General features: G+C 37.5%; 2 protein-coding genes across 9 annotated transcripts in view; one reads left to right on the plus strand and one right to left on the minus strand.

The window, feature by feature from the left end:
• The window catches only part of sgsm2 (small G protein signaling modulator 2), a 61,196-nt gene extending 51,278 nt beyond the window's left edge, over positions 1–9,918 (plus strand). For all 3 annotated transcript variants that reach the window (XM_056263287.1, XM_056263288.1, XM_056263289.1), the window contains 12 exons: positions 72–231; positions 2,382–2,446; positions 2,553–2,698; positions 2,813–2,941; positions 3,894–4,076; positions 5,950–6,315; positions 6,423–6,547; positions 6,758–6,840; positions 7,529–7,638; positions 7,754–7,850; positions 8,167–8,334; positions 9,581–9,918. In XM_056263287.1, coding sequence (XP_056119262.1) covers positions 72–231; positions 2,382–2,446; positions 2,553–2,698; positions 2,813–2,941; positions 3,894–4,076; positions 5,950–6,315; positions 6,423–6,547; positions 6,758–6,840; positions 7,529–7,638; positions 7,754–7,850; positions 8,167–8,334; positions 9,581–9,669 — 1,721 coding nt within the window. In that variant the 3' untranslated portion in view covers positions 9,670–9,918. The remainder of the gene's footprint in view (positions 1–71; positions 232–2,381; positions 2,447–2,552; positions 2,699–2,812; positions 2,942–3,893; positions 4,077–5,949; positions 6,316–6,422; positions 6,548–6,757; positions 6,841–7,528; positions 7,639–7,753; positions 7,851–8,166; positions 8,335–9,580) is intronic.
• tpst1 (tyrosylprotein sulfotransferase 1) overlaps positions 1–24,947 on the minus strand; it is a 361,312-nt gene that overhangs the window by 293,798 nt on the left and 42,567 nt on the right. Inside the window, exons 4-6 of one of the 6 annotated variants that reach the window (XM_056263307.1) lie at positions 21,840–21,890; positions 18,822–18,885; positions 13,633–14,338 (exon numbers count right to left, since the gene is read on the minus strand). In XM_056263307.1, the coding sequence (XP_056119282.1) occupies positions 18,850–18,885; positions 21,840–21,890 (87 nt within the window). In that variant the 3' untranslated portion in view covers positions 13,633–14,338; positions 18,822–18,849. Of the gene's footprint in view, positions 1–13,632; positions 14,339–18,817; positions 18,886–21,839; positions 21,891–24,947 lie in introns of those variants that run through there. The other 5 variants (XM_056263308.1, XM_056263309.1, XM_056263310.1 and 2 more) reach the window with 5 other exon arrangements.

Below are 24,947 nucleotides of genomic sequence, written 5' to 3' on the forward strand. Positions count from 1 at the left end.
GTTGCTTATTCATGTCTCTCTTTCTCTTGCTCTGCCTCTTTTCTGTCTGTTCCGCTCCCACGCCCATGTAGACCACGGGGACATGATGGAGATGCAGGGTTTTGGCGGCAGCCCGTTGTCATGGCAGCAGGGCGAGTACCCCAGTCATATGTCATCTTGTCTGTCCTGCTCCACTGGGGGCAGCAACGCTTCCGTCGAGCTTCCAGCGAGCTGCACCTGCATGCATGACCGGTGAGTGAGAGACCTTTTACACTTCTGGCCCTGGGGGTCATTTGTTCCTGTGAATTTTCAGCATCATTACTTCAGTCTTCATAGTCACATGATCCTTCAGAAATCATTCTAATATGCTGATTTGGTGCTCAAAAAAACATTTCTTAGTATTATCAATGTTGAAAACAGTTGTGCAGCTTAATATTTCATATTTATTGTGTAACATAAAATGGCAGACAACTTTGTCTTGTTTAGCATTTTATGCATGTAAATTCATGTAAATGCGTGCAATTTATTAATTTTTTCACACTTTATATAATATTGCAATTTTTCTGGAAATGACACACAATAAAGTGACATTTTTCTTGGTTTTTCTTTGTTTCTTCACACGTCACATGTCTCATTTTTCATCTTAAAGGGTTAGTTCGCCCATTTAAGACATGAAGTTGTATGCAATCCTTACCAGCACTATAGTGCATACACACTGACCCACTCTGTTGTCACCTCCCTGGTCAGAGTTCTGGCCGCTGGAAGTTTTTCAATAAAGTACTCCCGGTTATTTTCCGGGGCCACAAAACTTTGCGTTTTTACGTGAAAAAATGATTTGCGTTTCAAAGCTTGATTAATTTACCACACAAAAAACACGCCGGTCAAAATTCATACCTCAGTTTTAATCGGCACTATTTTCTATCCATTTCTATCAATCCGCGCTGCTGTCAACGTCAACAGTGCGCACGTTCCGATCAGCTGTTGATAGCGCGACTCCCTGACAACATGTCTGACTGCGAAACTTCTGATGATGAAACCAATTTTAGCACAATATCAGACGGATCAGATGATGAAAGTAATTTTAGCACAACGACAATGTTATTGATTGCAACACAAAACCTCAAATGTGTGTGTGTTCAATCAAATAGTTTTCTCAGCAAATTGTACCAATATCCCTATATACTGTTTTTATATTAGACATCTTTTCACGTGTTTTATAATGGAGTCTAAACATCAGCTTGTTTACCGTACAGTTTAGACATGGGATCATAAAGTTAGTAAATAGAGCTTACCCGTGGTACTGGTACAGCAAAACTCTTTAATTTTCCTTTTCCTCCTTGGTTGGGGATGTAATCGTCTTCGCTGAAGTGAGCACTACACACACGAAAATCCTTTATTCTGGATATTTTAGCTCCCGCAGAGTATAGCCGATGGCAACCAGCCAAAGCTGTTTCATAGTTATATTCAAAACAGGAAAACGATGGAATCTGAACTTTGATCCCGGCACATCCTTGGTCACAGCCTGGGAATTTACAAGTTCGCACCACGATTTTTACTGACACTTAGTGAAAACTATATTAGCGGTAATATTGTTGATTTTATAATGAGAATGATGCCACAACTGACAGACAGTCAAATTGTGTAAAGATTGGTATAAAATCACACAGTAAAAATTTTAATTGTTTGTTTATTTCACTCTGTTATGGTTGTCAATAGATTTTCATATTTTAAGATAATATAAAATTAATACATAAACAGCATTTGAAAAGTAGCAAAAACAAATGATGAAGGTCATAATAACAAAAAAATCCAAGATTAAAAAATGCTAATGAGTGCATAATATATACAAAGTTTTGTCATGAAACGCTAGATGGCGCAGGCTAATATGTCCTTAACTCAATCTGCTTGCAATTACATTGTTATCTATAGGGTACAGGTGATTGGCTCCTGCCATTTCAGTAGTCAATAAGCTCGAATTCTTGGTTAGCATTTGCCTTAGCATTGCAGCGCACTTTCAGAAACCCTACATCTTTCCCAGCTCCACCTGTATAGATCTGCTACAGGTAATTCTTGTATATTGTACAGCAGCGTGTCGTGTATGTATTGGCAGTTGCAAGTCCTGTACTTGCTCTGCATCAGCAGCATGTCAATTCCGCCAAGATCAAACATATCAACATTGACATTCCCATTACCATGCCAAACACTCAAGAGGGTTGTCAAGACAGAAATACAGATTGTATTTTTTCCTTTATTTTAACCAGGAGAATCACATTGAGATATTACTATCTCTTCTTCCAGAGAGACCTGGTCAATTTTGGCTTGCACATATTTTTGCAAACGCATCTGACTAGTCTTCCTGTATTGAGAGATTTAATTGATATTTTCCCTCTGTGTCTATCTAGTATTCCACTGAAGATGCTGTGCCAAAATATGAAGAGACAGATTGTGTCTCGAGCGTTTTATGGCTGTAAGTCCAAAAGAATCTGTGTAATTATTCATATGAATTAGTATAATAAACCCTCAGCTGTGCATAAAGTGCTTTAATGCTCGTTTTGCCACTTTCCCGTTTGTAGGGCTGGCCTACTGTCGGCACCTGTCCACTGTGAGGACGCACCTTTCAGCACTGGTCAACCACAACATTGTCCCTCCAGACAAGCCCTGTGAAGCCTCTGGAGGGCTCAGCAAAGATGTGTGGAGTAAATATCAGAAAGATTGTAAGGTTAGCCTAGTACTCTTCAGCTCCAGTCACTAGAGGGTACTAGCGGTCAGTGTCACGTACCGTAGGTTGCCGTAGTCCCACTGTCTCCATCTGTCCCGTATTCTCTCTTGCCAGAATTATAAGGAGCTGGAGCTGCTGAGGTTGGTTTACTATGGAGGGGTGGAGCATGAGATCAGAAAGGAGGTGTGGCCGTTTCTGCTGGGACACTACAAGTTCGGGATGGACAAGAAAGACATGGCTCAGGTAAAGAAGTTCCTAAACCTTGTAGTGTGTACATGGCTATTGACCACCCTTGTGAAAAAGAAGTACACTTTGGCATACCTTTAAAAAAAGAGTCGGGTACAAAAGAATAAACATGCAGTGTGAGCTGGATGTCATGTTTTCAGTCACTTAATTGCATTATTTTTTAATAATAATTGTTAATTGCAATTTAATGTAAATTTATTATAGTTTACATTCAGTTAGTTGATTTTTAGAGTGCTGCTTCTGGCTCACTTAAGTACATCTTTATAATTAATTTCATAATTACTTTATTGTTTTTAAAGTATGGTAAAGTGTACTGCTGAATGTACTGACAAGCATTTATTGTAAACTAAAATATAATTTCATGTAATTTCTATTGAAACTTGTATGTCATTGCACATTTGTAATCATTAAGTTGGAGTTTAGTACATTTAAAATATATTAACTTCAAATGTAATATCGAAAAACACACTACAGTTAAAAGTATAATCAAGTACTTTACATGTACTTTAGTATGTTACTAATTGTACTTTAGTCAACACGTCAACATAAGTGTATTTCAAAGCATGACAAAATATTATTAAAACAATCATTTAAAATTTATTAAAACAATCATTTAAAATGTATTAAAACAATCATTTAAAATGTACTTTAAAGTAAAGCTTTTAAATTTGCCATTATTACAAAGTGCACTTAAATGTACTTAAGTGAGTTAAGACACGTAGCACTTAAAGAGAATATACTTGCATGACTACGTGTCTTAACTCACTTAAGTACATTTAAGTCCTTTTATTTTTTATTATATTATCTGAAAATACAGTTGTATACTTTTAAGATCTGAAGTACACTACAAGTGCACATTCAAAACAATTAAGCACAATTCTTTTTCACAAGGGTAAATTGTACTGATGTGATAAACGTCTTGTCTGATGTGCCCTTGTGTGTTTTGTAGATTGATGAGAAGATCACTGCAAGGTATCAGCAGGTGATGCGGGAGTGGAAGGCATGTGAGGTCATTGTGAAGCAGCGGGAGAAAGAGATGCAGTCGGCCATCTTTGCTAAGTTGTCATCAGGGAGCAGTATAGACAGCCACGTCCTCAGGCTCATCCATAGGGACTCCACTATTAGCAATGAGGTCAGTCACGGGCTCTGTTTGAGCAAGAGAATGTTATTAAACTTATAAACTCTAGGTGCGTTCCAGTTGACAGGGTCCCTACACAGTGTTCACTGTTCCCTACTCCATGGGATATCCTTGGAAATGGACTTCGCTGACAATAATCACTCATTTGGAGCTCCCTACACCTTCATCAAAGAAAGGCAACAACGGGGTTGCGCAGTATATTAATCACATCCAAAATAAAAGTTTTTTTTACATAATATATGTGGGTGCACTGTGTATAATTATTTTATATATATAAATACACACACATGCTTGTATATATTTAAGAAATATTTGCATGTATATACTGTATATAGATTTATATATAATTTATATTATATATAAATATAAATATTTTATATATAAATAATATTTTTTCTTAAATATACATGCATGTGTGTGTATTTATATATATACAAAATAATTATACACAGTGCACCCACATATATTATGTAAAAAAAACTTTTATTTTGGATGTGATTAATCGTGATTAATCATTTGACAGCCCTAATATATATATATATATATATATATATATATATATATATAAAAAAACACCCATTATGTATCTAATAAATATAATTAAAACATGTTTATTACATAGACTGCTTGTATTTAATTGACTATTACGGCTATTAAAATTGACTCAACAGATTTGAAGCTGTACTGTAACTGTCATTTAATATGAAAATAAATTTTGATTTGGTTAACTATGTATAAATGTGTTCTTAATCAGTGGTCTTAATAATTGTAACAGTATCATCTTGTGCACTGCATAGTAAACATTCCTGAGGTAAATAAAGTAAAATAAAAAATGACAGCGCCTCAGCTGCTTCTCAACACTTATAGAATAGAATAGAATAGAATATGCAAACGTAACATTCATCGCCTATTCAAATACCAACTATTCATAAATATTCTAGTTTGTATAATAACAACAAAATATTTATGAATACTCAAACGCAAACGTAAACTCCATCGCAGAGCCGTTTAAAAATTCTGGTTTTCAACGGCTCTGCTGGTGATGCGATGCACAATGACAGTTGAGTGATTTCGCTCTCCACTTCCTGTGAAGTGTTGTAACGATGCTCCCTTATCCCCTATGCCGTTCTCAGTGCTCCCTTCAGATTAGAATCTCACTTAAGATGGCGGAATACCCTGTGAAGTCCACTTCACAGTCCACTTCACAGTCCACTTACGGTCGAATGGAACACGCCTTCTGTTTCAAAACCGCTGCCTACATAGGCAGCATCCTAATGCTCATATAACTTCATAATTTAATGGTTTGGGACAGTATTACTATGCAGCACTTGTAAACATTTAATAAAATGGCGTTCCACCTCAATTTGCAATTGATTTCAATCTAGTTAGCTTATCAACATGCTAATGGCAAAGTGTTCAGTAAGCATAAACGTGTGGCACACACAAATATGAGGTAAAATAGTTTGTTTTTGATTACACATTTTGATACTTTTTAATATTGAATGAAATTTATATATATCATGTAGTTTTAGCATGTTGCTAATCTAACTGTTAAGTTTTTTAATAAGCGTAAACATGTGGCACGCACAAATATTGGGTAAAATTGTTTGTTTTTGATACATTTCAATACATTTGAGTATTTAATGAAATGTATATTTATCATTTGGTGTTAGCATGTTGCTAAGGTAATGGTTCAGTACTCTAATAAGCATTAATGTGGCACACACAAATATTGGGTAAAATAGTGTTTTTGTTTCAATATGTTTGAGTATTGAATGAAATGTATGTTTATTTATCATCTAGGATTCTAAGAAGCATTATATAGCGTCGTCATATCCCATGCATCCCATCTCTACTCTCTCTTTAGGTATTCATGTCTGTGGATGAGCCTGATGCAGGCGGTCACGACACCTCATGTGAGGGAGGAAGTACTCCCACCTTAACCACTGTGGTCACCCCGGCCATGTTAGCCCCAGATGAGAGGCCTCTGGTGGAGTTTGACTCTCCAGACTCAGGCCTGCCCTCCTCCAGAAACTACTCCGTAGCCTCTGGACATTCCCAAATCATGTCCAGCATCGAAGACGGACAGAGCATGGAGGAGGACACTACACCCACTGGGGTATTGGAGGAGCAGGGTGGACGGGACTCTTTGAGTGAGGACAAACTCTGCAGTCAGCTGGACAAGCTCGCAACCACCACTGAGGGCTCTACACCATCTCTCTCCTCCTATACGGTACATGTCATGCAGATAATACCTTATAGATATTTCATAAATCTTGTCAATTGGTCAGATCTAGCTATCTAAAGCTGTTTTGAATCCAATGCTGTGCTTATGAGCAGATTGAGCTGTTGGACAGGGTGGCGCTGAACTTGCACAGAATAGACAAAGATGTCCAGCGCTGCGATCGCAACTACTTTTACTTCACTACCAGCAACCTGGAGAAACTGCGCAACATCATGTGCAGGTCAGGACAGTGACAGTGACAAGGATAGTGTTTATCTCTGTGATCTGCTCTGTGTCTCTCTCAGAATAGCAGCTCATTGAATTTCAAATCAGTCAGTCTGCTAGATTAATTGAAACATAAATCATAGACTGTAACTAATTTTCTAAATCGGCTGAACTGAGGCTCAGTCTACCTCGGTCTCTCATGTCTTTGTCTCTGTTTTATGATCAGTTACGTGTGGGAACATCTGGAGATTGGCTATGTGCAAGGCATGTGTGACCTTCTAGCCCCTCTGATGGTCATTCTGGATGATGGTGAGTGAGACATAAATTTACATGTCGATGACGTAAAACATCTGTCTATCATGTTTATCATATAAGCAATTTTATGAAATCCACTCGAGACTGCTGACTCTGAGGCCATCACAACTTTCAAGAAGCAGCTGAAGACACACCAGCCTTCACACACCACTTACTGCACTTATACACGCATACTGGAAAAAAAGTTTATATATTTGATATATTTTTTCAACAAATGTAATATTATTATTTTACAGAATATTAAATAACATTTTGTAATATTTTTGAATGGCGTATTTTAAAATCTTGATTTTGAGAAAAAGTTTATAAGTAAAATTATACAAAACATAATACCATTGTTTTATATATGATACCATTTTATAATATTTTTATATTATATATTGTAATCTTTTTTCAATATTAAAAGTTTAGGTAAATTTATATATAAAATTGATTATTTGTATTATTATTATGATTATATTCCCTTCTCTTTAACCCCTAATGTGATGTAAGATTTAACATTAATATATATATATTTATAATTTATTTATACTATTTTATAATAATTTTCTTAAATGTTTAAACTTTGAAAATAAGATTTTAAGTTCAAATTATATTTTTTAAACAAAATTTTTGGTTGAAATTATATATAAAATATAACATTGTTATAACCATATTCTGTTCTTTTTAACCCCCTCTAAAGAGTACTTGGCCTACAGCTGTTTTACTCAGCTGATGAAAAGGATGAGTCAGAATTTCCCTACCGGAGGAGCCATGGACACTCATTTCGCCAATATGAGGTCACTGATTCAGGTAACATGACACATGACCTTTCTCCCTCTTCCTGCCTGAGTCACGCTGTGATTTGTCTGTTCCTCTGATGCAATCTGTGACATTATGAGCTCTTAACTTGATGATTTTTCTTCAGATCCTTGACTCAGAGTTGTTTGAGCTCATGCATCAGAATGGAGATTACACCCATTTCTACTTCTGCTATCGCTGGTTCCTCCTGGACTTTAAAAGAGGTAGCGGCACACAGACACTCAAATGGAGCCTGTATGTTATCAAACTCTGTGAAGATATTGCAGTAGCACCTCATTGCAGTACATGAGATCCAGGGGGCGGAGTTGGATCCAGATCTAAGGGGTGGAGATGGGTAGGATTAGGGGTGGGGTTAGGGATCAGGGGGCGGAGATGGGTAGATTTAGGTATATGTAAGGTGGGAGGAGTTGGATCTGGATCCAACTCCTCCCCCTGGATTTCGTGTTCTGCAGTGAGGACCATCTCAGATATTGTACCCTCATTGTTTAACTTGCTGTTTATTTTGTGTGTCTGTGTCAGAGCTTCTCTATGAGGATGTGTTTGCAGTATGGGAGGTTATCTGGGTCGCCCCTCGCATCTCCTCCAAGCACTTTGTCCTGTTCATTGCATTGGCTTTGGTGGAGGTGTACAGAGACATTATCCTAGACAACAACATGGACTTCACTGATATCATCAAGTTCTTTAATGGTGAGTGAACTGAACAGAGGACAGCTTTAAAGCTGAAGCGTGTCATTTGTGTGCCACTAGCATTGCTAAATGAAATTGCAAAAATTCAAACAGATTTTCCAAAGAGGAATGTCGTGTCGTCCCTACCAGCCGTTTGTTGTAGTCCTTAAAAAAACGCAAGTATCTTCCTTAGCTTTGAACTTTGAGCGTCGTAACTTTGCAGATGTTGTTTATGCTCAAACAGCAAGATTACACACTAACTAAAGTTAGAAAAGTGAAATAATCAACCACCCCTTTAAACAGTTATGCTGCTTAATATTTTTTTGTGGAAACCATGATACTTTTTTCAGGATTCATGATGAATAGAAAGCTCAAAAGAACTGCATTATTTCTGTAACATATAAATGTTTTTACTGTCACTATTGAGCAATTTAATAATTTTGGTAAATCAAATATTATTATTTTTTTTTTAAAGAAAAAAGAATGACCCCAAAATATTGATAGGTGTACTGTATACGCTGCTTATATTTTATATTTTTGTAGTAAATCAGGGGTTTTCCAACTTTTTAATGCCAAGTACCCCCAAATATGATATGATCCTCTTCCAATAATAAAAGGCAGCTAGGCTACATTAAAAAGGTATATGATGTTTGATATCATAAATGTAGTTTCCTAAATTAAATAATTGCATTTAATATTGTCATTATACTAAAGATAATAGATCAACAAAATGTTTTTCATACTCACTATTGATATAATATTTATTGAATACATAAGCCTGAAAAGAAACAAATGTATTTTATAGCACTTCACACTAAATGATTTCCAACTTTAGTCTTTAGAAAGTGTGATTAAATGGCAATATTATCAAATAATGTTAAGATTGCATTAAACGTATTACAAAAAGAAAACTTACATTATCACCTTAACTTTGATGTACCTTACAATTAAAGAGCTAGGGGGTCAGTGAAAATTATGAAAAAAAATAAAATAAAATTGAAGATTAAAGTAGTGTACTTAAGTACTTAAAGGTACACTATGTAACACACGGTTTGTGTTAAAAACATAAGTTTTGTCAATTTTGAATGAATTTTCTTTTTGAAATAGTGTACCTTTAACATAAAAGATAAAATAAAGAGTATAACATCAAAAAAGAGACACAATTCAGCTTTAAAATATGATGGCACAACAGAGTGAAATGTGATATAAGCAATGTGAAAATGTCACTCTTTTGAATCACTGTATTCTTTGTGTTCCTCTCTAACAGAGATGGCCGAGCGCCACGACGTGCAGCACATCCTCCGAATAGCGCGGGAGCTGGTACACAAGGTGCAGACCCTTATCGAGAACAAGTGAGAACAAGAGTAGGCTGCTGCCCACCTCGCCAAATCTCCTTCCCGACAGCCCAAGGCTTGTGACTGCCCGGGATCTGCCTCGACGTCTTGACTCTTTGTATCGTTTGCCTGCCACAGAATGCCGTTGTGTCAGACCCTGGCGTTGTCTGCATGCTCGTGGTGTTTGAGCACACTGTGACTGAGGTTTTTTCTTTTCCATTTCTTGCTGTAAACACCTCCAGCACACACCGCACCAATCAGGTCCTTTTCGATCTGCGAAGCCTCGTACAGGGGTCACAACCGTTTCCCTTCCCTAACGGCCGACAAATGTTATTATTCCTCTCTTAATGGAGACAACGATATTGTCTGCCTCGAATAAAACATGCCGTTGGACAGTTTAGCTGAGCACAGTTTTTAATCTTCAAACGAAACTGCGTTAGCTCCCTTAATAACTAAGCCACGAAGAAGTCGTCCAAACAGTGTGTGACCAAAAGGACTGTGCCAATAACCTTGTATTAGTATTTATTGTTTAGCGTCTTAATTGCCCCTTTTCTTTTGTACGATTCGTTGATGGTGATGATGACGATGATCTCGGAATAAAAGTAGTTGACATTGCCTTTGTAACACGTTTCACCACCTGTGTCCATACTTTTGCACTTTGAATCTGTCGCTCTGTGACACCTGTGATGCTCCTTTATGACAGGAAGTGAAGGGGCTGAGGTGCTCACTACACTTCCCTTAGTGTCCTAAAGTCTGGAAAGGGTCCAGACTCTTCCACGGGTCAGCAAACTGCTTCCGCATGATGGAAAGAGTGTGACGAGACTAATCAGTCTTTAGTGTGTCCCATTTTAGATGCTGGTTGTCTTTATCTACTGCCCACATGCTTTGTTCACTCTGCACATAATGTACACTACTTTTTAAAAGTTTGGGGTCAGTAAGATTTTTTTTTATCAAGAAATTAGTACTTTTATTCAGCAAGGACACATTCAATTGGTCAAAAGTGACAGTAAATGTATTTACAATGTTACAAAATTTCAAATAAATTCTGTTCTATTCATCAAAAGCACAATTTTTTTAACATTGATGATAATAACAAGATAGAGATACGCGAATGTCCTCAATCGCAGTACCAGTTTTCAAGTCAATCGGACTGACTGTTGTGTAGCTAATGCTTGCTGTTTTCATGTTTTTTTTTTTTTCATTTTATAGCACCACCAAGTGGCCAGTCGCCGCGTCCTTTTTCACGTGACCACAGACCAAGCCCATACATAGGTGTAACGAGTTTGGTGAAATTATCTCATTCCGTTTAAGAGAGGTTTAGTAAAAGTGGCAACACCCACTTCGAACATGTTGGTGTCCAGTCAAAAAATGTTGTTTTTTAACTATTGACATTCTCTTTCTGCGAGAGAATCTTTCTGCACTGGTTTGGTTCCGATTGGGCGAAAAACAAAGGACTGGTTCGCAAAAGTAGTTTTTTTGGAAAAACCTAAATACCCGAATATTTTTCCATGACGGGTGACTCCGAATCCGAGATGTGGATTCCAAGCCAAGGATTCCATTGACACTTGAGCCTGCGATGAATGGTTTAGAAGTTATTATGAGCTATTACGTATTTTTTATCGCTGTAGCGCCACCATCAGGTCGATTGGGGCGAGCCTTGGTGACGTTGTAGACAGGGAGGGTACTACCATCCCTCACATTTTCAAGTCTCTACGACTTACAGTTTGGTCTGCCCGATCACTTTTAGGGGAGAATGCTGATCCTTGGAAATTCTAACAATTACAAATACAAACATCTTACCAACCCCAAACTATTAAACGGAAGTTAACATAAATCCTGTCCCTATTTTCATATCCAATCTTTATGACTGATTATTCACACTTGCAAGTGATGAACTCGTACCATGTCCCGAATCATGAAAAACAACTACTTGAATAAATCTGATCTGACTGTTCAGACTGTAACGCATTTCAAAAATGTTTATTTAAATGACAAATGTCACTAAATTTGACCTGCTTTCAGCACATTATGGCTGTATTTCATCAAACTTGTCTCATTGCTCTTGTTAGACACATTGCATACTGGTTGCACATTTTTAAGTATAATTCACTTCCATACTGTCTTTTTTTCCAAGTATTTGATGCTTAAGGCTGTTCAAAATGGATTACTAGCTGACTAATACTTCATACAGTAATACTATTTGTTCATGAATAGTATATGTGCAGTGTATTTTGGAAATAGTTATTTATAGTTAAAAAAATCCACTTTGGGCATGCTGATCAAATTAATCATATCATATTGGAAATGGATGGTTAAATATACTGCACATTTGGTCATCAGGGTATTTCATGCACATGGAAAATTCACACATTGTGCATAGTATGCATACTTTATACTGCAGAAGTAGTAGTATGGTAAAATGCTATTCTGAACAGCCTAAATCAGTCCCAGTCCAAAGCAACAGTACTTTTATAACAGCTGACAGAGATTATGGGAGAAGAGTTCTTATGATGGGACTATTGGTCACTGCCTCACAACTTGCCAATTCCTTTATTTTGTTTCCGGTTGAATGCGAGGGATGTTTCAGCCCTTATAAAAGGTTTACTTCTGACAGGAGCTCATGTACCAAAGTCTCTAAAACATCATCATCTTTGTCATACCCATGTGCAATGTTAAACTCAAAGACTGTTGATAGGTGCATAAAAGGCAAATCATTTTTTTTTTCTACTGTGAAACAGTTTATTATCCTCCTTTCCATGTGTATTATTGCACTGTAAATAAAGAAAAAGCCCTGGATTTCTATGAGGACACTATACTGTCAGCTGTATTTCAGACTCTATTTTTTACTTCAGTTTAGAGACTGTGCTAGCCTGGAGAGCTGTACAATTTGAATGTGGGAAACCTTTGTTACTCGTTTACTGTTATGTCCCTTATCAACATTGTGCACTGGTTTCTAATCGTTTAAAAAATATAAATTTTTGTTTGGATGCCAACATCAGAATGAAGTATGTATTGTAACAGATGTATCATTAATCTTGAATGTACATGTATAATGACAAAAAGTTTTTCCTTCCAATTAAAACATTTTCATATGCAGAAAAACTGTCGCTTTTAAATTGTGAATTGCTTGTATTGGAAGTTCAAACAGTAACTGATTACATAATCTGGATGACGTAATCAGATTCGTAAGGAATCACGTGACCAAGCAAAGTTTAGAAAGAAAGAGCTTACTGGAGGAGTGGAATCAATCTGGGTTACAGTTCTATCTCTGATCTAAATTAATTTGTGTCGAGACCACAACTAGTGTAATGTGCAGCCTGGTCAACGGATTCACATATTGATTAATAATATAACATATACAAGTATGTGATCATCATTAGTAATAGAACAAATATATATATATATATACTATTTATGTTATATTTAAATCGTTTAAATAAGTAATGCCTCCTCGAAAATCATTTCCCTTTTTACGAAGCGCCATTTTTTTTTTTTTTTTTTAAAGCAGCTGTTCCCAAAGATATCATTATGGCTATCTATGGCTGTTCCGACCTTGCGAATCGATACTGCATGACGTTCGAAGCTTCAAACGTCATCAATCACGTGGTATTGTCATTTTGATACAAGCATGGGTATTGTGTGATACAATAATGCTTTGAAAACTGAGTCGGAGCATCAGAGCCCCGGCATTAACCGTCCCATCACTATTTTAAACTATCATATTTCACAATATCACTGTATTTTTGATCACATAAATGCAGCCTGGTTGAGCAGTCGAGACTTCACAAACATTTTAAACAGTATTGTACAGTACAGTATTGTAACAATATAAATGAAAGAAGGGAAGAGCATGTGTGCAGTGTATCAAAGTAACCACTAGAGGGAGCCATACATATTACTTCTAACATGGGCTACTTCCACAGATACAGTAAGTGAAAACCTTGTTTCCTGCTGCTAATACAAGAATCTGACTATTGTCAGCAAATTGGCTGCCAACAGCGCTATGGGATTTATTTCATTGAAAGAAATAAAAGAGTACATAATTATGATTTACACAAGTACAAAAATAACAATCGTAAAAACAACATCACCGATGTGCGTTTCTCTGCCAATGGAGAAAATGTCAATGAGCCTCTTCCGTTCAACACTGGCAGCTCATTTATTACAGCTCTTCTCAAAGTACATAAGGTCACTCCAATGCGAATGCAGAGAACAAAATGCATGTCTATCTCTACACAAGATTGAATTCTTGTACATCATTCAGTACCCAAGGAATTGCACATTACGAAGGCATGAAAGTAAAAACCAACATTAAAATTGCGTCTTCTAAAGCCAAAGCTCCTCCATAAATATTTCCTTGCTGCTAATTAAATCCACTGTATTTTCTTATAACAGAATCACAGGTTTATGAAGCCAGGAAAATTAACGGAAATTAAAAGAGTAGTGTGGAAAAACAGAAAAGAAGAAAACACAAAATTCAGAACAGCAATGACATCCTTAGGCCACAATTGTTACAGTACAACATCAAAGGCCAAAACTGTCCTACAAAGAGTGTTCTGAGTCCAGAGGCGTGCGTGTGTGTGTGTGTGTGTGTGTGTGTGTGTGATAAGTGTTTCCATGCATGGAGGTCCCAGCATAGCGGGGGTGACGCAAGTCCATCATGGTCCCACGGCATCTGCTTCTACTCAGCCCTGAAACACAGCAAGAGCCCGTCAGCGGAGTAAAAGGCCAACTGTGTTTAGCATACAGTGCGCTACGTCACTGCTGACATCAGAGGCCTGAGCTGCCATCATGTACTACACAACTGATCAAATTAACAGAATACTGTCACATTATTCTTTTATTCCACAAATAAAAATTATTTTTATTTTTAAATGTTTGGCTTTTGTTTATCAGAATATTTACATGTCTATTCATTGCCATAAAACTTTAATGGTAATGGAAAATTTAAAGCATTTTTTTTGTTAAAACATAAAATGTCTGATTTTCTGTCTCTGTTCAACATAATTATGCTGTGATATTATTTGATATTTCTGGCATATTTAAAGGAGAGACAGAGGTTCATTCTACGGGGAAATAAATCAGCGATTCCTTTTTTTACAGAAAAAATATTGTGCTTGGCACAAAGCACAAGAATACTGATAGTAAATAATGTCACGTTGTGCAATATCATCAATGTTTTGTATCTAATTGTTTATAAAAAACAATTAAATAGATAATAATAATAAATAAACGTATTAATAACAAATTCTTATAATAAATAATTAAATGGACAATAAATTATCCATTTATTTGTTTTGATAATAATACATTTTATTATGTATTTATTTGTTTTCAATAATTATAATAATAATAAACTATCTATTTAATTGTTTATAATAATAACAAATTATATTTTATATTTAAAAGTATAATATATTAATATAATAATAGTAATAAAAATGCAAAAATAATTATTGTTTTGTATCTAATTATTTAAAACAAAAGTAAATACATCATAATTATAAATAAATATTATTATTATTATTATGAATAAAATGTATTATTAATAATAAATTATCATTATAAATATTTAAATAATAATAATAATAATAATATGTTTTCAATAACAACAATAAACTATCTATTTAATTGTTTATAATAATAAGAAAATATATTATTATACACTATTAAATGTAGGGGTGGGCGATATGAGCAAAAATTCATATCACGATATTTTTCACTGTCTGGACGATATCGATATTATATCGCGATATGAGAGAAAAAAAAATGGTACACCTTAGTTAAATTACAGGCAAAATATGTATTTTAACACTAGATAACTAGAAAAAGGTGAGGCAATTCATTGGACATAGACCTGAAATGTGTTTTTTTATTGTGCCATTTTTTTTCTCAAAAAGTGCAAACGTGCAACATGAGGTAGGCCTGAATGCACGTGTTATGTCTTTCCACTTTTTGCTCGTCTTGTCATAATGAGAACCGGCAGCGAATGAAGACTTTATTGATTTCTGAGTGAGAGCCGTCTTCGGGTGTGCTCTGTCTCCGGGAATATCTGTTGTTATAGTTTTGCTTTTTTAAATTAGTTTTTATTTTAATATTGTTTTCAATTTTGCTTTAAATTTCAGTTTAGTTTTAGCTAGTTTCATTAACGGTTTTGTTAGTTTTTATTTTGCAAACACATTTCTATATAGTTTTTATTTTATTTAGTTTCAGCTTTAGTAATAATAGTTCAGCTTTAGTAGAGCAAACAGAACACTTCCAGTGTAGACCAAAGCGAGACGTTTAATTTAAGTTTAATGTTTGCACAGATTACAGTTAACTCTTGTGCAGACATCTTAATAATAAAAATAAAATAATGGGTTGAGATTGAACAAAGCACCAAATAAATAGAACTTAAAAGTATACAAGAAAAAAACAATGAACATTTTCATACAAAATAATTCATTAGTGTAAGGAGACAGAATAAAGGCCTACAGTTTGTACAATATAAAACGTTTATACTCGACGCGTCCGCACGAGCGCGAGTCTCCGCTGACTGTGCGCGGACCTCTCCATATGGACGAGGCGTTTATACTTGACGCGCTCGCCGTTGTGCTATTCTGTGAAACGACAGGGGGCGACTCGGAGTAATTCTCCTCTAAACCACCAGGAATCAGCAGTGAAGAAGTAGTTTGCCATTTATTAGTAGTTTATTAATTTCTGATTCATATAAAAAGAGTAATAAATGCAGTAGGTTTATTGTACTTTCACTGCATGTAAACTAGTAAACAACTGAAGCCTTATTGAAGAGTGTTTAAACCTTAATTTCATCAGCAGGGCTTACTTCTGCTATTGTAGGCTTATTTTGTAAATATAAGCAGTTACTTTAGAGTGCAAACTGGGTGCTTAATGTAAATGTGTTCCTATTCAAAAAATGAGAGGCTTTTATGGTCGCCCATCAATGCAAATGTCTCTGTGTATAGAAGGATCATAAACATGCTGATACAGACGCACCAGTTCGGCCAGATTCGGCTCGAAGTCGTTCATCTTCGGATGCGGCGCCGCGCGCGATGTTACAAAAAGTGCCGTGCACACCGCCAGGCGAAATGGGGTCTTGCGCACCCAACGCGCACGACCGCCCACACCGCAATGACGTCATTTTTGCCGCGCGCACTTCGCGCTCTTGCGGACGCGTCGAGTATAAACAAGGCTTTACGTCTATGGAGAGTCCCCACAAAGATAGTGGACCAGTGTGTGTGTATGCGCGCGCTTATGTGTGTGTCGTGTGTATGCGCGCGCTTATGTGTGTGTCGTGTCCTGTTATTCATAGCCTAACGTTACATTGCGGGGAAATGTCTCCACGTGCATAGGTGTCATTTACACTGGGGACGCTGGGGACATGTCCCCACCACTTTTTGAAATGGCTGATTTTGTCCCCACCACTTTTTGAAAGCATTACGGTTAAAATGTTCTGAAAAATTAAGCGAACCAAGAAATGTTAAAGGTTTATTTGCACAAAATAAAACATGCAATGCAGTTTAGATACAGAAAGAAACAATGTACATTGTCCAAAAAATAACTTAAACAAAATAAACTATTACTGATTCTAAAATGACCCAAAAACATGCATGCGCCGATCAGTAAAGCCTGGTTCACACGGCAGGATAATTAGGCCGATTTTAGCCCCGATTTACCCCTTCCGACAATCTTAAGGATGCTCCGATTATCGTAAAATAATCTGATCAGATATTCCTGCCGTGTGTGGTGTGTTAAGACTCCTCTCGTCTGCTCGGAAGGACGCCGGGACCGCTCAGATCTCTAATCGAGGATATCCAACATGTTGGATTTTTTTGGCCCCATTTCTCCTCGTGTGTGGTGTCCCCCGGGGACAAACGAGCACGCAGCCTGTGGAGGCTACTTGTCCGGTTGGGCAAGTAAAATTCTCTTTTACTTGTCCCTTCAAAAAATCCACTTGTCCCGGACAAGCGTTAATGTCGAGCCCTGTAGTATGGTGCTTTGGCACTGTTCGGTTGAGCTGGTGTTGCAGGGACTGTTACATGTGCAGTCGACATTGTTAGGGGGTTTATGCTGAGTATTTTCGTGTTGTTGACTGGCCTACGCTATGCCATTTTTGATGCGCCGTTATTCGATATTTTTGTTTATGTTTTTTTCATCTGATCTTTTGTCCCCACCACTTTTCAACACAAACTGACGCCCCTGTCCACGTGGATAATATTATTAGCAGTAAATGTTTTGTAAAAACAAAGATAATAATAGCAGCTTTCAGCCTTTCAACCTTTATGAAAACATGACATCTCAAACATTCAGTAGCCTGGAACTTTAACGTTTTTTTGTGCTTGAGGAACTTGTTTTGGTGTTGCACCCGCGTCTCGCAAATGAAACGGCATTCTAAAAATGCTGCGCTCAAGTTAAAAGTCAAACTTGCGTTTTATTACCTTTGGTATTTCCCATTCCACGACAAAATATGCATCCTTTATGAACAGCCGCTTAGCACTAGCTATGTGTTATTGAGCGCGTCACAGGACAGCGGTTAATCGCCTCAGCAACTTCACGCGTATGAAGCGCCAAATCAGCCACTTCCTTAAACAGCGTATTCGATTCTGTATCGTCATTAGTGTTAACAGTTGTAAAGAGTACCAAATTGAACAAAACAATAAAACTGCAAAATTTGAATTAATGAATACGGTATCCTCGGTATCGCAAAATCCATATCATGGCACAACATAATACCGGTATTCACGTTGGGTATAGCGCCCACCCCTAATTAAATGTATAATAAAATGTAAATATAATAATAATAATAGTAGTAGATGCTTACCAATAATTATTTTTTCATTATTTATGAAAAAATAAATGCATAATAATAATTATTAGTAGTAGTAGTAAACTGATAAATAATTAATAGATAATTAAATGGATTATAATAAAAATAACAGCAATAAATTATCCATTTATTTGTTTGAATAATAATGATACATTTTATTATATATTTAATAGTATATAATACATTTATATAATAATAGTAACAGCAACAAAGCAAAAATGTATTCATTCTTCTAGCACAAATAGCAGTTTTAACACGCATACTGTAAATCTCAAAAGGCATGTTAATAATGCAAAACACCATCTGATCCAAAGAGGAATAAAAGTTTTCCAGTATAGAAAATAACTCACTTCTATTGAAAAAGCTCGTCTTCTCCTCCTAACTCGGGTTTGGCTTTTCTGGAGACTTCTGAAGCTGTTATAAGACAAACATCTGTTACACATGTGTGGACACAATACTGTACAGTATAATGTGTGAATGAACAGTTTCAGTGTATTGTATTTTTCTGAACAATCATGTTAGTGCACTTCACAATATAGTTATCATTTTTATATACAGAGGAGCAGATCTGATGAGCGTGTATGTGATATGATATTCATGTGTAAATTTGATTCATATTCATTAGTCACAGATTTTGAATTACAGCGACCTCCGTCCCTCTTGAACTTCTCAACACCATCTAATCCAGGGGTTTTCTTTTCTATTCTTTTTTTGATGCCAAGGACCCCAAAATACGATGATCTTCTTGCAAGGGAGCCCAAACTATAAATGCAGCTATAAATATTAAGGACAAATATTAAACATAATATACAGAGACAGCATTTTGTTTGCTAAATAAAATCATTGGTTTTTATATTATCACTATACTAAATCCAAAAATAAAAATATTGAAGGCACAGTATGTAAGTTTCGCCGCCAAAGGTCACTTTTTTAGAAGAAAGGCGTCGCTTGATGACGCTGTGAATGAATGAGCGTGGAATCATGGAACTTCATCTCCAAAGTAAAGTCAAAACAATTATACTAAATACGTTGAAAGTTGTTATTACTTTGTGCGTTTCCTCGGTGGCTGCTATGAGACAATTGTTGCTCATTGCAGTAAGCTAGATCGATATTAGAATATCATATTAATAAAAGCTGGATGACTTGTGTTGCTAAATGGCATGCAGTTAATTTGAAAATATATTGTATAGTGGAGAAAATGCTGTATTACTGTTACTACAAATAAAGCTCTTTATGGTTATGCTATGTTAGACTTGACAAAATAGTGTTGTCTCTGAGGCCGTGTTGAGCTTTATAACAATGATTAGTTTTCTGTCGATAAAGGTCGAAACAGTTGCTCACCTGTCTAATAAAACGCATAATACATTAAAGCGTCTTTGGTGTTTCCATGGTTTTCTACGGAAGTACAACCGGAAATCGAGGGTAAGGCGGATCTGACGTCATTGACAGGCGACACAATGTCATGGGCCGTTACACTGGTTAAAATGGCTGATTTCTCTGGATTTAAACATGGTTAAACTTTTGGGATAATGGAAGTACACAAGTCAACAAAATAAATAACATTGTTTTAGTGGTTTTGGGATATTTTATAAAAAAAACTAATCGTACATATTGTGCCTTTAAGTGGAATATATACACTCACCGGCCACTTTATTAGGTACCCCATGCTAGTAACGGGTTGGACCCCCTTTTTGCCTTTAGAACTGCCTCAATTCTTCGTGGCATAGATTCAACAAGGTGCTGGAAGCATTCCTCAGGGAGTTTGGTCTATATTGACATGATGGCATCACACAGTTGCCGCAGATTTGTCGGCTGCACATCCATGATGCGAATCTCCCGTTCCACCACATCCCAAAGATGCTCTATTGGGTTGAGATCTGGTGACTGTGGAGGCCATTTTAGTACAGTGAACTCATTGTCATGTTCAAGAAACCAATTTGAAATGATTAGAGCTTTGTGACATGGTGGAAGTAGCCATCAGAGGATGGGTACATGGTGGCCATAAAGGGATGGACATGGTCAGAAACAATGCTCAGGTAGGCCGTGGCATTTAAACGATGCCCAATTGGCACTAAGGGGCCTAAAGTGTGCCAGGAAAACATCCCCCACACCATTACACCACCACCACCAGCCTGCACAGTGGTAACAAGGCATGATGGTTCCATGTTCTCATTCTGTTTACGCCAAATTCTGACTCTAACATCTGAATGTCTCAACAGAAATCGAGACTCATCAGACCAGGCAACATTTTTCCAGTCTTCAACTGTTCAATTTTGGTGAGCTCTTGCAAATTGTAGCCTCTTTTTCCTATTTGTAGTGAAGATGAGTGGTACCCGGTGGAGTCTTCTGCTGTTGTAGCCCATCCGCCTCAAGGTTGTGCGTGTTGTGGCTTCACAAATGCTTTGCTGCATACCTCGGTTGTAACGAGTGGTTATTTCAGTCACTGTTGCCCTTCTATCAGCTCGAACCAGTCTGGCCATTCTCCTCTGACCTCTGGCATCAACAAGGCATTTCCGCCCACAGAACTGCCGCTCACTGGATGTTTTTTCTTTTTCGGACCATTCTCTGTAAACCCTAGAGATGGTTGTGCGTGAAAATCCCAGTAGATTAGCAGTTTCTGAAATACTCAGACCAGCCCTTCTGGCACCAACAATCATGCCACGTTCAAAGTCACTCAAATCACCTTTCTTCCCCATACTGATGCTCGGTTTGAACTGCAGGAGATTGTCTTGACCATGTCTACATGCCTAAATGCACTGAGTTGCCGCCATGTGATTGGCTGCTTAGAAATTAAGTGTTAACGAGCAGTTGGACAGGTGTACCTAATAAAGTGGCCGGTGAGTGTATATATTATGTTTTGTATTCCCAGCCACTTTTGGCTTGAAACCCCCGAGTACTACCTTAAATGGCACTGCAATTGTAACAGAATTTATTTGTTTCCTATAAAATTTTTGCTTCTATTTTGAGCTCAAAATTATTGCTAAATGCAAAATCGTTTCCCATCTTCTGTCCAAGAGGGGGCGGTATAAGCCTTCTATCTAGAAAGCAGAACTATGCACACAAAATGAGGCCACACACATTTCTAGCAGCTAATGTGATCAGATAAAAAAAAAATGAAAACATGAGATCAGAGGAGCGCAGGCTGGAGGAGATCAAGACACCTTATTAACCACCATTATGATCAGAAATTACGTGAAGAGCAAAGATTCAGAGTGAGTGGAAGCAGATGGTGGTCTCTAATGACCACCATTTTATTTACTAGTGGTGGGCATACTGTAACAAACAAAAAAGGAAGAAGAAAATCAATTTGAAAAAAAAAAAAAAGCCATTTATGAAGATCTTAAGGACAGGCAGAATATCTACCATACCTGTGTCTGTTCTTTAAGAAAATCAGGTAGCTGAAATTCACCCTTAAAGACCTGGAAAAACAGAGAGCTGATTTTAGAGGCTGTCACACTGTGCAAACACAGGATCTACAGTCTTTCCACAAAGAGCACTGCTCATTCATTACACAGTTCAAACGGTTTTATTTCTCTACCTGAAGTTATTTTAATCTCTAAAAAACATCCTTCTGAACAGCATCGATACAAACGGTTTTATATGCCTCCAGAAAGCAGTAATGGCCAAATGAAAAGTCTGGCGCTGAACGGATAACAGAGTCCTCTTATGTGAAACGCTCTCTCGCGCCGCTAGGAGGATATTGTGTGTCAATTCCCAGGGTGTCTAACTTCACAAAATTCACAAGCTCTATCCAGGGATGAAAGAAAGAGTGAAAGACTGTGAGAGAATGAAAGAGAGCCAGACTGAATGCTGGTATGAGAAGCAGCCAGTGTGTCTGCTCCAGAAAGGACGACAATCTCCAATTAACACACGTCCAGCTGATCTCATTTCCTGGCTTTAGTTTCTAAGCTGAGGAAATTGGGAATGAGGAGCACAGAGAATCGTGCAAGTGTTTGGGGTGCCACAGGAAAGAAGCGCTGACCTGACAGGAAGCTAGACAACTTGGCGATGGAGTCACGATTTGAAAACACTTTCCGCTGCAGTAAGTCTAGGCTGTGAGAAACCTGAAGCTCACGCTCTTTACTCCACTGCTTGGCTCAGTTATTGCAGCTCTATGAAGGGGGTTTTCTTATAAACAACCCTTTTCATTTGTGCTGGAGACAACACCTATATGCATGAGAGGCAAAGATCCTAAAAAGTGATCAAGAGCTGTCTTGCTTTTCCTCATACATAAAAAGATAGAGATAGAACGATAGAACGAAAGATAGAAAGATACAACGAAAGATAGAGATAGAACAATAGGACGAAATATAGAAAGAAAGATAGATAGAAGGACCAAATTATAGAACGATAGTTAGGACCAAATTATAGAATGAAAGACAGAAAGATAGGACCAAACGATAGTACGAAAGATACACAGAAGGACCTAAGGATGGATGGATAGAACGATACACAGAAGGACCTAAGGATGGATGGATAGAACGATACACAGAAGGACCTAAGGATGGATAGATAGAACGATACACAGAAGGACCTAAGGATGGATGGATAGAACGATACACAGAAGGACCTAAGGATGGATGGATAGAACGATACACAGAAGGACCTAAGGATGGATGGATAAAACGATACACAGAAGGACCTAAGGATGGATGGATAAAACGATACACAGAAGGACCTAAGGATGGATGGATAGAACGATACACAGAAGGACCTAAGGATGGATAGATAGAACGATACACAGAAGGACCTAAGGATGGATGGATAAAACGATACACAGAAGGACCAAAGGATGGATGGATAGAACGATACACAGAAGGACCTAAGGATGGATGGATAAAACGATACACAGAAGGACCTAAGGATGGATGGATAGAACGATACACAGAAGGACCTAAGGATGGATGGATAGAACGATACACAGAAGGACCTAAGGATGGATAGATAGAACGATACACAGAAGGACCTAAGGATGGATGGATAGAACGATACACAGAAGGACCTAAGGATGGATAGATAGAACGATACACAGAAGGACCTAAGGATGGATAGATAGAACGATACACAGAAGGACCTAAGGATGGATGGATAGAACGATACACAGAAGGGCCTAAGGATGGATGGATAGAACGATACACAGAAGGACCTAAGGATGGATAGATAGAACGATACACAGAAGGACCTAAGGATGGATAGATAGAACGATACACAGAAGGACCTAAGGATGGATGGATAGAACGATACACAGAAGGACCTAAGGATGGATAGATAGAACGATACACAGAAGGACCTAAGGATGGATGGATAGAACGATACACAGAAGGACCTAAGGATGGATGGATAGAACGATACACAGAAGGACCTAAGGATGGATTGATAGAACGATACACAGAAGGACCTAAGGATGGATGGATAGAACGATACACAGAAGGACCTAAGGATGGATAGATAGAACGATACACAGAAGGACCTAAGGATGGATGGATAGAACGATACACAGAAGGACCTAAGGATGGATGGATAGAACGATACACAGAAGGACCTAAGGATGGATGGATAGAACGATACACAGAAGGACCTAAGGATGGATGGATAGAACGATACACAGAAGGACCTAAGGATGGATGGATAGAACGATACACAGAAGGACCTAAGGATGGATGGATAGAACGATACACAGAAGGACCTAAGGATGGATGGATAGAACGATACACAGAAGGACCTAAGGATGGATGGATAGAACGATACAGAAGGACCTAAGGATGGATGGATAGAACGATACACAGAAGGACCTAAGGATGGATGGATAGAACGATACACAGAAGGACCTAAGGATGGATGGATAGAACGATACACAGAAGGACCTAAGGATGGATAGATAGAACGATACACAGAAGGACCTAAGGATGGATAGATAGAACGATACACAGAAGGACCTAAGGATGGATGGATAGAACGATACACAGAAGGACCTAAGGATGGATGGATAGAACGATACACAGAAGGACCTAAGGATGGATGGATAAAACGATACACAGAAGGACCTAAGGATGGATGGATAGAACGATACACAGAAGGGCCTAAGGATGGATGGATAGAACGATACACAGAAGGACCTAAGGATGGATAGATAGAACGATACACAGAAGGACCTAAGGATGGATGATAGAACGATACACAGAAGGACCTAAGGATGGATGGATAGAACGATACACAGAAGGACCTAAGGATGGATAGATAGAACGATACACAGAAGGACCTAAGGATGGATGGATAGAACGATACACAGAAGGACCTAAGGATGGATGGATAGAACGATACACAGAAGGACCTAAGGATGGATAGATAGAACGATACACAGAAGGACCTAAGGATGGATGGATAGAACGATACACAGAAGGACCTAAGGATGGATGGATAGAACGATACACAGAAGGACCTAAGGATGGATAGATAGAACGATACACAGAAGGACC

This window comes from Rhinichthys klamathensis, unplaced genomic scaffold (genome assembly GCF_029890125.1).
Source record: "Rhinichthys klamathensis goyatoka isolate OS25496 unplaced genomic scaffold, OSU_Roscu_1.1 h1tg000206l_1, whole genome shotgun sequence".
Taxonomy (NCBI): domain Eukaryota; kingdom Metazoa; phylum Chordata; class Actinopteri; order Cypriniformes; family Leuciscidae; genus Rhinichthys; species Rhinichthys klamathensis.